At 53.3% G+C, this 12,852-nt stretch overlaps 1 protein-coding gene and 1 long non-coding RNA gene across 4 annotated transcripts in view; one reads left to right on the top strand and one right to left on the bottom strand.

Annotated features, from left to right (window-relative positions):
* The window catches only part of TNFRSF1B (TNF receptor superfamily member 1B), a 46,600-nt gene extending 44,805 nt beyond the window's left edge, over positions 1-1,795 (bottom strand). For all 3 annotated transcript variants that reach the window (XM_017957266.3, XM_009195383.2, XM_003891130.3), the window contains exon 1: positions 1,571-1,795. In XM_017957266.3, the coding sequence (XP_017812755.1) occupies positions 1,571-1,648 (78 nt within the window). In that variant the 5' untranslated portion in view covers positions 1,649-1,795. The remainder of the gene's footprint in view (positions 1-1,570) is intronic.
* LOC110742870 lies at positions 1,110-4,246 on the top strand. The gene is made up of 2 exons (XR_002521107.2): positions 1,110-1,326; positions 3,860-4,246. It is a non-coding gene; the product is annotated as an uncharacterized LOC110742870 (long non-coding RNA).
* Positions 4,247-12,852: the final 8,606 nt, after the last annotated feature.

The following is a 12,852-nucleotide window of genomic DNA, read 5'->3' as shown; positions in this document are numbered from 1 at the left end:
GGGATGAGGGAGGAGGGAATCTGAGCTGCTACAGGAGCTGGTCAGGAGGGGAAGGAAGTGGGAGGGAACCCGCTCCGGCTACTCCAGGACTGCAGCCTGGTGTCCTGAAGAGCCCTGTGCCTGCCATCCCTCTCCCATCCAGGGGCTTGCATGACCCCAGAGTTCACCCAGGCAGGCCCAAGCTCAGTGGCAGGAAGACCGTCCCCTCTGAGGCCAGAGTCCATGGCATGACCCCAAAGTCAAGCTGGGGACCACAGTCATCCCCATTCACACTTGGCCCTACAGTGGGGACTCTCCGGACCCAAAGGCCACCCAGGACTTACTCTGGGGCAGTTCTCCAGGACCCACTCCTGACACCCACTGTGGGTGAGTCAGTTCTAGTCTGGCAGCCCCCATCTTCCACCCACAAGAACTGGACTCTTTGGCCTCAGATCAACGAGTCACCTTAAGTCACCACAGAAGCCAGTGCCACCTCCCACCTTCCTCCTCGGTCAAGATGTCAGATGGGGGCAGATGGGCCACGTGTCCATCAGGGGCGGCTCTGAAGAAGGACGAACGCCCACCTTCCCTGCAGCCTCAGGGCACAGGGGCCAAGGGCAGGAGAGACCCCTTTTGGAGGAAGAGTTCTCCCAGGCCCTTTCATGAAATACAGGTTCTCTGAGCCTCAGTTTTCCTTCTGTAAAAAATGGGTTATCTTATCTTACCAAACCACGGAGACAGTCAAAAAAATGGGATAATCCTATGTTACCAAACCAGGAGACAGCCAAAAAAAGGCAAAGGGTACACAGTCCCTTGTACGCCTGTTGCTATTGTGGGAGTGATGTTCATAGGAGCCCTAGGGTTTCTGCTGTTTCCATTTTCCTGCGGCCCCTGGAGACTTCATTTGCCTTGCTCGATTACCAACCCAGACCTCCCGCGCTTCCCCTGCCCCCAGAGGCCATAGAAAGCAGACTCTGTAGTAGACCCCGACGCCTCGGGAGGAAGCAGACAGGCAGCTCGCCCTCCAGTTGTGCCCTCAGTGGGCCTGACACACACCTGGCCCTGCTCTTCAGACACAGGACCCTGGTATTTCTAAGAAATCGGAAAACCGTCGCCCAGAGGAAGAGGAAGTCTTCTGAAGAGGGTGCCCGGCGTGGGCAGTGGGGCAGCGCCCCGGCACAGCCCCTTCTCCACCGCGTGGGAGGGAAGGGCTGTCGCGGCAGTCACCGGGGTGAGGGAAAAGGGGTCCCGGGTCTAGCGAGGGTCTGCCCAGGGCTCGCTGCTCAGCCCCAAACGCCCCGGCCTGCGCTCGCGGAGGAACCAGGGTGCGCTCCTGTCACGACGCAGGTAAGAGGGGTTTCGGGGGCCGGAGTTGCGCCCCGAGCGCACGTGTACGGGCCCGGGGTCCCCGGCGGGTCCCTAGAGGTGTGCGGCGCGTGTCTGACGCGGATGGGGGGCGGCGACTCGGACTTCCAGCCTCCCAGCCCGTGACAGCGCCCCGGGAGAGCGCGGCCCGGGCACCCGAAGGCTGCGCACCAGCCGGGTGGGCATGCGGGGCGGCTGTCCCCCGTGGGCCGCGCGAGTCACCCACCTGGGCGGGCAAAGCGTGCCCCGCGGCCCAGAGCTCCAGTCCGACGGCCAGCGCGGCCCAGACAGCGGCGGGCGCCATGGGTGCGGGCGGGATCCGGTTGCCCCCTGCCCTCGCGCCCTCGCGCCCTCGCAGCGAAGCGCCTTCTTCCCAGGCTCCGCTGTGCTCGCCAGCCGGCGGCGACTGAAAGCGAAAGCCCGCGCCGCAGCGGGCCAGAGGCCAAGCGGCGGGGCGGGGCGAGGCGGGGTGGGGCGGGGCCAGCCGGCCTTGGACACGCCTCCTCCACGCCCCTCCCCTGCCTCTGCTGGGCCTCCGATCCGACCACCCCAGCATCGCCGGGCCGATACCTCCAGCGTCACTCCCAGCACTCAGTGACCCTTCAACCTCCTCCTATCGTCCCCTCCTCTTCGAGTCACCATCTCCACCTGCCCGGCCTCCACCTGCCCTCCCAGCTCCCACAGGTTTCCCTGTCCTGTGAGGGTGAGGCACTAATTTGGAACAACATCCCCCAAAGCTGACACCTGCTTTAGGGGAACCAAGAGAATTCTAGATCATTCGCTCATTTAGACTCTATTTTAAGTATATTTAATTCTCATTTTTTAGTTTTTTTAGAGACAAGGTCTCACTCTGTCACCCATAGCTCACTGTAGCCTCCAAATCCTGGGCTCAAGCGATCCTCCCACCTCAGCCTCCAGAGTAGCTGGGACTACAGGCTCGGGCCACCATGCTGGGCTGATTTTTTTGTACAGACGGAGTTTCGCCATGTTGCCCAGGCTGGTCTCGAACTCCTGAGCTCAAGTGCTCTTCCCACCCTCAAGTGATCTTCCCACCTGTGGCCTCCCAAGGTGCTGGGATTATAGGTGTAAGCCACTGCACCTGGCCTGTTTAGACTCTAGAGCCAGATCACCTGGATCTGGATCTCTGAACTATTCTAAAAATTTCATGGGACTTTTGAAAGTCTATTTGGGACTATTCTAAAAATTTAAAGATATGTAATATACATAAAGCAGTCTGTACTTTATATATACTTAAGTATCTACATATATAACAATAGGCATTTATAAATCTTGGCTGTTGTTACTACTCTTCATGTGTTCATTTATCCATAAACATGCATCCAGCCCTTCTCACAGTGAGAAGACTCTGCACTTCCCTGTTCAAGTCTGCTGCCCAGGCAGTGGGCAGATGAACGGAGGCTGGGAGAGAATGTCACCTGGGAAGCTGTGGGGCCCTGAGGGGCTGCTGAGGCCAGGCCCAGGAGAGCTGGCTTCCCCAGGATTTACATCATGACTGAGCACCCATTCCAGCTGTGATCTGTCCCCCGATCCCCACTTTGAGTGCCAGCCCTAATACAAGTCCAGCCCTGCAGCGCCAGAGCACATTCCTCCAGCCCTGGATTACGGGGATCCTAGCCCCCAGCACATAGGGCATTTCTAAGGGTTGGGGTGGACTGGGTGGCAGGAGGTGATTCTCTTCCCAGTTTCCTCACTGCAGGCCGCCTGAAGGTACAGAGACCCTTGCTCTGGGCCACCAGCCCCACAGCGGAGCCTGCAAGGATGGTGCTTCTAGGTGCTGAGTGAGAAACTGGGAAGTGACTCCTTGGGGATGGAAAACCCCACCTCCTAACCAGGAGGCTGGGAAATCACCTGGTTTCCACATGTTTCTGTGATATGGGCCACGCTGAGGGTGTGGCTGGTGTGACCCACAGCCTTAACTCTGCAGAGAGGCTCAGCCACTGGACAGGCATGCAGAGCTCTTCTGGCCCTTAAGAGAATTGCCTGGGAGCAGCTCCAAGGACTCCCTGATCCCTAAAATAGAGCCGAAGGCAGGAGGGAGATGTCACCCGGTGGAAGCAGGGGACAATAGTTCTCTCCAGTTGTCCCCCACACACCTCAAGACCAATGGGTCCCACAGACTCTCCGCACACCACCCCCCAACCCAACAACCAGCTCCCCCTGCCAGTTTCCCTATCCCAGTGAATGGCACCATCACCTCCTGAAGGCAGGGATCCCCTCAGGCTTAGGTCCCATCCTGAGAGCGAATTCAAGTTCTAATCTCTATGCAACATGAGGCTTCTCCCCTTCTCCAGGCCGACCCAGGCTGCTTAAGAGCAGGTGACTTCTCTCTGGACTCTGCCAAGTGCAGTTCTTGACTCCCCCAGGTTCAGGCCCAGGGGTGAGGGTTTGGGAAGGAAAGGGCACAGTGTTCCATGGCAGCCAAAGTTGTTACCCATCTGGCATTGGGGCCTTTGGGGACAGTTTCCAGCTCATTCTCTCTGGGGTTCTTATGCAGGTTTCTTGGAGACTTTCTTACTGACTCCACTGGCCACAGCTCCCCAGCACCAGAAATGCCTGCACCTCCTGCTGGCCACGATTCACCACCTCCCCTTCGGCTCCTACAGGGTGGTGTCCACCTGGCTTCTCCTGCTGAGACCACCTCCCCTACTAGGAAGCACTGTGGGATGGAGATGGCCAGACTGGCCTCCTCGCTGGGGTCCATGGTTGCCTTGCCCTTTGCTGCGCACCTATAGCAGCCCAGCTCACTCTCCGTGTACCCAGGCTCCCTCCAGCAATGCCAGCTCAGGCCCCTCCAGCCACAGGCTCCTTTATTAAGCACTTGCTGTGTGCCAGCCCTGGAGTGTTGGGGACTCAGCAGTGGACAAAATAAACAAGAATCTCCCATCTGTGTTATGTCCTTAAACTCCTAGGATATGAAGCTCCCAGCTGGGTCCCTTGCATCCCCTCCTGCTTGGCGCAGGATAAGAGGAAGTGCCCTCTCCTCTCCAAAGGGCAGCAGGGGGCACTCAGCACCATGGCGACTCCTTCCCCAAAATCTTCTCTCTTGGCTTCTCCAACCCCACATCTTGTTTCGGCTGGGGGTGACGATGGCCAGTTCTGGCTGAGTCAGTTTGTCTCTCCACATGACCTGCATACGTGGTCCGGGACTTTCTCTTCCTGGGGGGGGATTGATCTTGACACTCACCATATTGTACCTGCCACTGGGGAATCTGGTAAAACTCAGTGATAGCAGAGGCAGTGTGGAGGGCCTGGACTCTCTCCTTCTGCCCCACAGCCCAGCCCTGGCTCTATCTCCCACCCATGGTGCTCGGGGCTTCCCGATGAGGTTCTGGCCTTCAGGCTCTGTCCCTAAATCTGCCTCTCCATGGAGTGGTCAGACCCAGCCCTGCAAAGCATAATCCACTCATGCCACTCTCCTAGCCCAGGGCTTCTCAACCCAGAGGTCATTTTACCCCCTCTCCCACCCCAGTACATTTGGCAATGTCTGGAGACATTTTGGGTGGTCACAGCTGCAGGGGGCAGGGAAAGGTGCTGCTGGCATCTCGTAGGTAGAGGCCAGGATTCTGCCGAACATTCCACAACCCTCAGGACAGCCTCATCACAGAGAATCATCCCTCCCAAAACATCCAGAACGCCAAGGTTGAGAAGTAACCTAGCCCATGGCTCCCCATGGCCTTTAGAACTGATTTCAGCCTCGTCCACAAGATGCTGGAGGCCTTCATGTCCTGGCCCAGCTGGCCCACCAGGAAGAGCCCCACCACGAACCCCAGCTCCACACGCTAACTCCCTGGGCATCCGGGGCAACCCTGAGTTCCCACCTCCATGCCTTTGTCCATGCAGGTTCCTCTGCCTGGGGTGCCTTTTCCTCTGTGTTTGTTTGGTGATCACCTACTTGTCCTTCCAGTCACAGCCCCACTCCCGCTCTTTTGTGAAACTGCCCTTGACCACACCCCACCAAGCTGGGCAGGATAACATGGTATGTCTACAGACTGTTAGCATAACACTCACTCCGGTATTAGTCGCTTACATGGCCCTCGCCTCTCTTAGTAATTGTGATACTAGCGGTTATGGAAAGATGACTTACACACTTTGTCTTGCACCGGGTGGGGGGCAAGCTTTATGGTGTGCTTATCCAGCGAGTACAGGGTACAGTGGGTTCAAACCTGGTTTGGTGGCTTCTCCATAGGCAAGGGGCTCTTCTCAGCATGCAGCTCTCACACTGCTGGACCGTATGATACCCGAGGGTAGGGGGACTTGCTCTTGGTCCCCTCTATTTCCCTTAATTGAGTCCCTTCTTGTGCATCTCCTGTATGTTCTGACCCAGGAGATACCTAACAGAAGGGGCTTGATAAAGTTGAAGTGAATAAGGACCAAATACAGGACGAAGGGCATGCAGGAGGTGATGAAGGAATGAAGACTTGAGTGAACGAATGAATGAATGAATGAATGGGTACATGGATGTCCGGGTCAAGGCTCAGGAACCCAATCCAGCCCAATCACTCCCAGGCCCTACGTACCCAACCCAGATTCCCAAGTCATGCACCTGGTAGACTCCCAGTCCCACAGTGCAGAGAAGTCCTGTTTGCTCCTTGTTGACAACACAGATTTCGAGCAGAGATGGGACTGTGGTCCTCAGGTCCCCAACTCAGGGGCTGCATGCGCAGAATCTGAACTCTTGGCCGGGGGCCCCCTGGAGCCTCTCCTCACTTCCCAGCTCAGTCTACAGCCCTCAGAGCTCCCCTGCCATCTCCCACCCCAGCAGATGGATGACTGGGCTCCTGCAAGCGAGGGTGGAAGAAGGCAGGGCCACGGGCAGGCCACGTGTGCAAGGACAGCCGGTCTGTCAGTTATTGAACACCTACTGTGTACCGGGCATTCTAGTGGGTCTTTTGGAGGAGTGGCTTTCCAGCTTTAACCAGCGTAAGAATCATCTGGAAGGCTTGTGAAACATGCAGAGTTCTGGGCCCCACGTCCATGTCTGTTGAGGGCCTGATGATCTGGCTTTTTAATGGACCACTCGGTGACTGAGGGGCACCTGCTGAGAAACCGTACAAAGGGTTGAGGTGCAGCAGGTGCTGTGTGTGGCTCAGGGCGGTTTGGAAGGCTGAGCTGTGGTTGTGCTAGGAGGGGCTGTTTCCACCATGGGGAGGTCTCCATGCAATATTCTTTTTGGAGTGAGCTTTCAGAGCCAGCCACAAAGCCAGCTCCTTCTGACCTGGCCTCAGGGTCCCAGTGGGAATCTATCTTGCAGAGTTGCTTGGACAGCGGGAACCCTACTCCTTCCCTACCAAGGCTGGCCCACAGCCAGGGCAAGTAACCTTTTCTAGTCCCTCTGTCCTGCTTATCTCAGCGCCCTGAATGTGCCGGGCCAGCCCCTTGATGACTCATGTCCTAAAATCACGAACAGGAAGCAGTGTTTAGTGTTAGCCACAGCCCTACAACTGCCTGCTTCATCTGGCCCTCCCACCTGTCCTCCCCCCTTGCCTGGGGCCACGTCTTAAGCTGAGCTGGCCATACCATGCTGTGGGCTGCGGGTACTGGACCGAGAAACACCAGCTCTTGTCCCCATCTCCTTCCGAAGAAGAGGAGGGCCTGGGGGTGCAGCTCCCCCTCTCTCCCAGTACTCAAAGAGGGCCACAGGCAATTTGGGGAAGGAAGCCAAGAGAACCTCCAGGCCTCCTCCTCCCGTTGCTTCACTAAAACCTCCCTGTTCTGAGTGGCCTCTTCCCAGGACTCAACCCCAGAATCAGTCCCAGACCTTCTGGAGAAGACCCTTGGTTTCTAAACCCAGCAAGCGGGACCAGCTAAGACTCAGGGATCCCCATTCTAGCCCCCTTCGTGTGTGACCTTGGGCCAGTGCCTACCCCTCTCTGGGCTTTAGCATCCTCACCTGTAACATGAGGAGTCGGATTTCAGGGGAGGCAGGCTGGGTTCACGCTGTATGCAGCTCCACTTGGCGGTGGCTGCCTGGGGCTCTGTGTTGAGAAAGACTCTGAGCCTGGGCTCTGCAGGAAAAGGTGCAGGATGGCGCAGCCCGGTGTGCCCTGGGCGGGCAGGGGCCAGCCTCAGCACAATCACCTGGCCTTTGCCATCTCTGGATTTTAGACCAAGTGCCCCTCTTGTCCTGAAGTTGTGTGGAGTGGGGTGCGGGGTGGGTACACCGGATGTGTGCAGTGGGGCACAGCAGAGCTAGGCTTGACTCCAAATCCCTGCCTTTATTGGCACAAAACAGGTCTTGCCTGACCTGTGGGAATGACTGCCCAGGTAGAGGGGTGCAGAGTTTGCCCTTTATGCAGGGTCTTTTCCTGACGGGAAATTCTTATCCTACCACAAACCACGCTGCTGTATTTTACATGCAGCAGTAAGTTTTTTATTTTATTTTATTTTATTTTATTTTATTTTATTTTATTTTATTTTATTTTATTTTGAGACAAGGTCTCACTCTGCCACCCAGGTTGGAGTGCAGTGGCACAATCACAGCTTGCTGCAGCCTCAACCTCCTGGTCTTAAGTGATCTTCCCACCTCAGCCTCCTGAGTAGGTGGGACCACAGGCACATGCCACCATGCCTGGCTAATGTATTTTTTGTAGAGACGGGTTTTTGCCATGTTGCCCAGGCTGTCCTTGAATTCCTACGCTCAAATCATGCTCCCACTTCTGCCTTCCAAAGTGCTAGGATTACAGGTGTTAGCCACCATGCCCAGCATTTTTTTTTTTTTTTTTTTTTTTTGAGATAGAGTTTTGATCTGTTGCTCAGGCTGGAGTGAAATGGCGTGATCTTGGCTCACTGCAACCTCCGCCTCTCCGGGGTTCAAGTGATTCTCCTGCCTCAGCCTCCTGAGTAGCTGGGATTACAGGTGCCCACCACCATGCCTGGCTAATTTTTTGCATTATTTTTAGCAGAGGTGGGGTTTCGCCATGTTGGCCAGGCTGGTCCCAAACTCCCGACCTCAGGTGATCCGCCCACCTCGGCCTCCCAAGGTGCTGAGATTACAGGCATGAGCCACCGCGCCCTGCCCTTTTTTTTTTTTTTAGACAGTTTCACTCCCGTCGCCCAGGCTGGAGTGCGATGATGCGATCTTGGCTCACTGCAACCTCCGCCTCCTGGGCTCAAGCGATTCTCCTGCCTCAGCCACCTGAGTAGCTGGGACTACAGGTGCATGTCACCACACCCAGCTAATTTTTGTGATTTTTGTAGGAGCCAGGGTTTCCCCGTGTTGTCCAGGCTGGTCTTGAACTCCCGAGCTCAAAAGTGATCCGCCTGCTTCAGCAGCCTCCCAAAGTGCTGGGATTATAGGCATGAGCCACCATGCCCAGCCTTTTTTTTTTTTTTTTAAGTTGTCTTGTGGTTACACTTTATTTTATTTATTTTTATTTTATTATTTTTCATAGTCGAGAAGGAGTTTCGCTGTGTTGCCCAGGCCGGTCTCAAACTCCTGAGCTCAAGCGATCCACCCACCTAGGCCCCCCAAAGTGCTGGGATTACAGACCCCACTGCACCCAGCATCCCAGCAGTAACCTTTTTAACCCTACATTATCTTTGTTTCGTTTTGTTTTGTTTTGTTTTAGAAATTTAAAAAATTGAGCATTTTATTAAAAAATCCATATTCCACTACCCAGAACTGACCAGTGGTAAGAGCCAGGGTTGCCCTCACTCCTTCCTGACCCCTCTGGCCTGGCTGCCCTTTCTGGAACACACAAAGCGTGCTCCCACCTTGAGGCCTTTGCACTGGCAGTTTCCTCTGCCTGGACCACCTTTCTTCCAGATACCTGCATGACTCACTTCCCCTTGTCAGTCTCTGTTCCAATGCCACCTCCTCAGAGAGGCATCCTGGCACCCCACACCCCCGCCCCTCACCAAAATAGCTGCTTTACTTTTCTTAATAGCAGTTGTTATCATTTCTCTTTGGATCTGTGTATCATGTTTCTCCCATGAAGGCAGGGACCTTGTCTGTTTTGCTCTCTGCTGGGTCCCCAACACCTAAGAAGTTGCACAGATGTCAAATATATATATATATATAGTGTGTGTGTGTGTGTGTGTATATATATATATATATTTTTTTTTTTTTTTTTTTTTTTTTGAGATGGAGTCCCGCTCTGTCGCCGAGGCTGGAGTGCAGTGGTGCGATCTCGGTTCACTGCAACCTCTGCCTGCCGGGTTCAAGCCATTTTCCTGCCTCAGCCTCCTGAGTATCTGGGGTTACAGGCACCCGCCACCACGTCTGGCTAATTTTTGTATTTTTACTAGAGACAGGGTTTCACCATGTTGGTCAGGCTGGTCTCGAGCTCCTGACCTCGTGATCCACCTGCATCGGCCTCACAAAGTGCTGGGATTACAGGCATGAGCCACCACGCCCGGCCTTCAGTGAGATATTTAAAAAAAAAAAAAAAAAAAGTAGGCTCTCAGTAAACATATGTTGATTATTTTTTGCTTCAAATACTTGTATAATTCAAATGGAAGTCCTTGAGACCCAGCCAAGTTGTAGTCGCCTTGATTCCGCCCCCAAAACAGCAATTCCTCTGGGTTTGTGGTGTTTCCCTCCAGTCCGTTTTCTGCTTCCACACGCCAATGTAGAGTGTTATTTTAGGTACACGCGTCTACATCTGCACAAACGATGAAACACCAGGTGCACCGTCCTGCCCCTTGCTTTTTTCCCCTCAGCTGTGTTTCTGAGAACTTTCCATATTGATGAGTTCAGATCCGCTTATTGTTTCTACCTGCTGCTGCTGCTGCTCGGTGCTGTGCCCGCCTGGTGCCTGTCTCACACCTGGCTTCCCCGCTCCCCTGGAATGGGCCTTTGGGGTGTTTGTACTTTGGCTCTACTGCACACACTGAGATGTGCGTTCCTGCATCTGTCTCCCAAGACCCAAGGTTGAATGTTTCTCCAGGTCTTAAACCTGGAAAGTAGAACTGCTGGGCAGTGGCGGGCCGTGGGTTTGCATGTTTTCATTTTCACCGGGTCCTGCCAAATTCCTCTGCCAGGAGGCTGCACCCCTGGACACTCCTGCCAGCAGACTGTGAGAGTCCCAGTGCCCACATCTGCAGCTGGGGCGTTTGATCTTGTCAGTGGGTTTCCTTTTACAGCCCTTTGTATTTTCAAAGGGCTTTCAATTCTCCCTTTCAATTCTTTCCAATTCTTTCAGCCTCATCATGGCCCTGCTAAGTGAGTGTTGCCCTTTCCAGGATCCTGGTCTCTCTACCTCTAAGTACCAACCCGTAACCCCTCCAAACCCACTCTCTGCCTCCCTTCCCCCACCCCTACTTTCCAAAACCCCCACCCCACCAAAGCCACCCCATCTCACTGGTCTCTCCAAGGAGCAACCGGAGCTGTCTCTGGACCACAATTCTCTAGACAAAGACTCAAACACAAGCAACAGCTGCCTTTCCACCATATATTCTATGAACTCTGGCCTCAGTTCCCCCACTGCCCCTGAGTTCCCCTCTTTTCTTCTTTACATACAAGGTCACTCTGGCCTGGGGAGGAATGTGACTCCCCTCATCTAGTCCCTCCTCCTCCCTCCCCCTTCCTCTTTTTTGTCAATAAACCTTAGGTATTTCAAAATTTGGGGGCGGGTCTGAATGGAATCTTTGTGTGTGTGTGTGTGTGTGTGTGTGTGTAACTTCTCTCTCGCTCTCATATTTTGGACCTCAGGTACAGAGGGTTGAGTGAATCATACTGCACAGAACTTGCCGTAGAAGGTTCCTCTCTGGCTTGATTTTTTTCCTCAATCCCTGTTCTCATCCTCCTCCACACCTCTCCAACAATCAATGTGTCCTTATAAAACCTGTGGTGTCTGCAGGTGTTTGAATTTCTCTGGCATAGGACTGCTGGATCGGGGAGTATTTGTGTACCTATTTCACTAACACTGCCAGAAATTTCTCCGGGACTGTGTTCTTGATGTAGAAGCTGGTTTTTAAAAAACAAAAGAAAAGAGTTAATTTCTCCAGGATGAACACCCCAGTGATGCCTCCACTATCAGGGCTAGAGGGTTTCTACCACTCTCTTGCCCCCAAACTCATCATTAGCCAGTGTTCTGATTTGGGCCGATCTGATGGGTGTGAAGTGGAGCCCAATGTCATTTCATTTGCATTTCTCTGAATATCCGTGGGTTTGAGCACCTCTTCATTACTTGTTAGTCATTTGGGTTTCCCCTTCTGTGAACTGCCTATTCACATCCTTTGACCATATTTCTATTATTTCCTGTCTTTTTCTTGTAGCTTTGCAATAATTCCTTGCATATGCTAGATATCAATCCCTTGTCATTTTTAGATATCACAAATACTTCCTCCACTCTGTCGCCTATTTCGTGTCCTTGCTGATGGTGTCCTTTATTATTGGCAAAAAATATCTTAATTTTAATGCAGTGGAATCCATCAGTGTTTTTCCATTTGAATCACATTTGAATTCTCTACTTATGGGTAATGAGAGAAAATTATAGAAAAATAACTTCATGACCTGCAGGTAGAGCTACTCATAAGTCATGAAGATCCTTTTCTATGTTTTTCTTTCATTAGCTTTATAATTTTCCATCTCATGTCTAGGTCTTTAATACACTGGGACTGTATATGGAGTGTAAAGTCTGGAGACGAACCTTTATTTCTCTCCATAGAGTGAGCCAGTTTTACCTAAACCATCAGCCAAACAGTCCATCCCTTTACTCTTTATCATAAATACCTGGCTCTGTCACTGAACAGTCTATTCTATTTTTTATTTATTTTTGTCTTTTGAGACAGGATCTTATTCTGTTGCCCAGGCTGGAGTGCAGTGGCATGATCAAAGCTCACTGCAACCTCTGCCTCCCAGGCTCAAGCCATCCTCCCACCTCAGCCTCCCGATTAGCTGGGACCACAGGTACACACCACCATGTCCAGCTAATTTTTATATCTTTTGTAGAGATGGGGTCTCGCCATCTTGCCCAGGCTGGTCTTGAACTCCTGGGTAGGCTCAAGTGATCTACCCACATTGGCTTCCCAAAATGCTGAGATTACAGGCGTCAGCCACCGTGCATGGCCACTTTTCTATATTTTCTTTTTTTTTTTTTTTTTTTTTGAGACAGAGTCTCGCTCTGTCGCCCAGGCTGGAGTGCAGTGGCCGGATCTCAGCTCACTGCAAGCTCCGCCTCCCGGGTTCACGCCATTCTCCTGCCTCAGCCTCCAGAGTAGCTGGGACTACAGGCGCCCGCCACCTCGCCCGGCTAGTTTTTTGTATTTTTTAGTAGAGACGGGGTTTCACCGGGTTAGCCAGGATGGTCTCGATCTCCTGACCTTGTGATCCGCCCGTCTCGGCCTCCCAAAGTGCTGGGATTACAGGCTTGAGCCACCGCGCCCGGCCTCTATATTTTCTTTCACTAGCTTTGTAATTTTCCATCTCACGTCCAGGTCTTTAATAATCAGGATTGTATATGGGGTGTAAGGTTTAGGGAGCCACCTTTATTTCTCTCCATAGAATGAGCCAGTCTTTCCAACCCCATCAGCCCAAGACTCCAT

The sequence above is a fragment of the Papio anubis genome, chromosome 1, assembly GCF_008728515.1.
Source record: "Papio anubis isolate 15944 chromosome 1, Panubis1.0, whole genome shotgun sequence".
NCBI lineage: Eukaryota > Metazoa > Chordata > Mammalia > Primates > Cercopithecidae > Papio > Papio anubis.
This window is presented reverse-complemented; position numbering and strand designations above follow the sequence as displayed.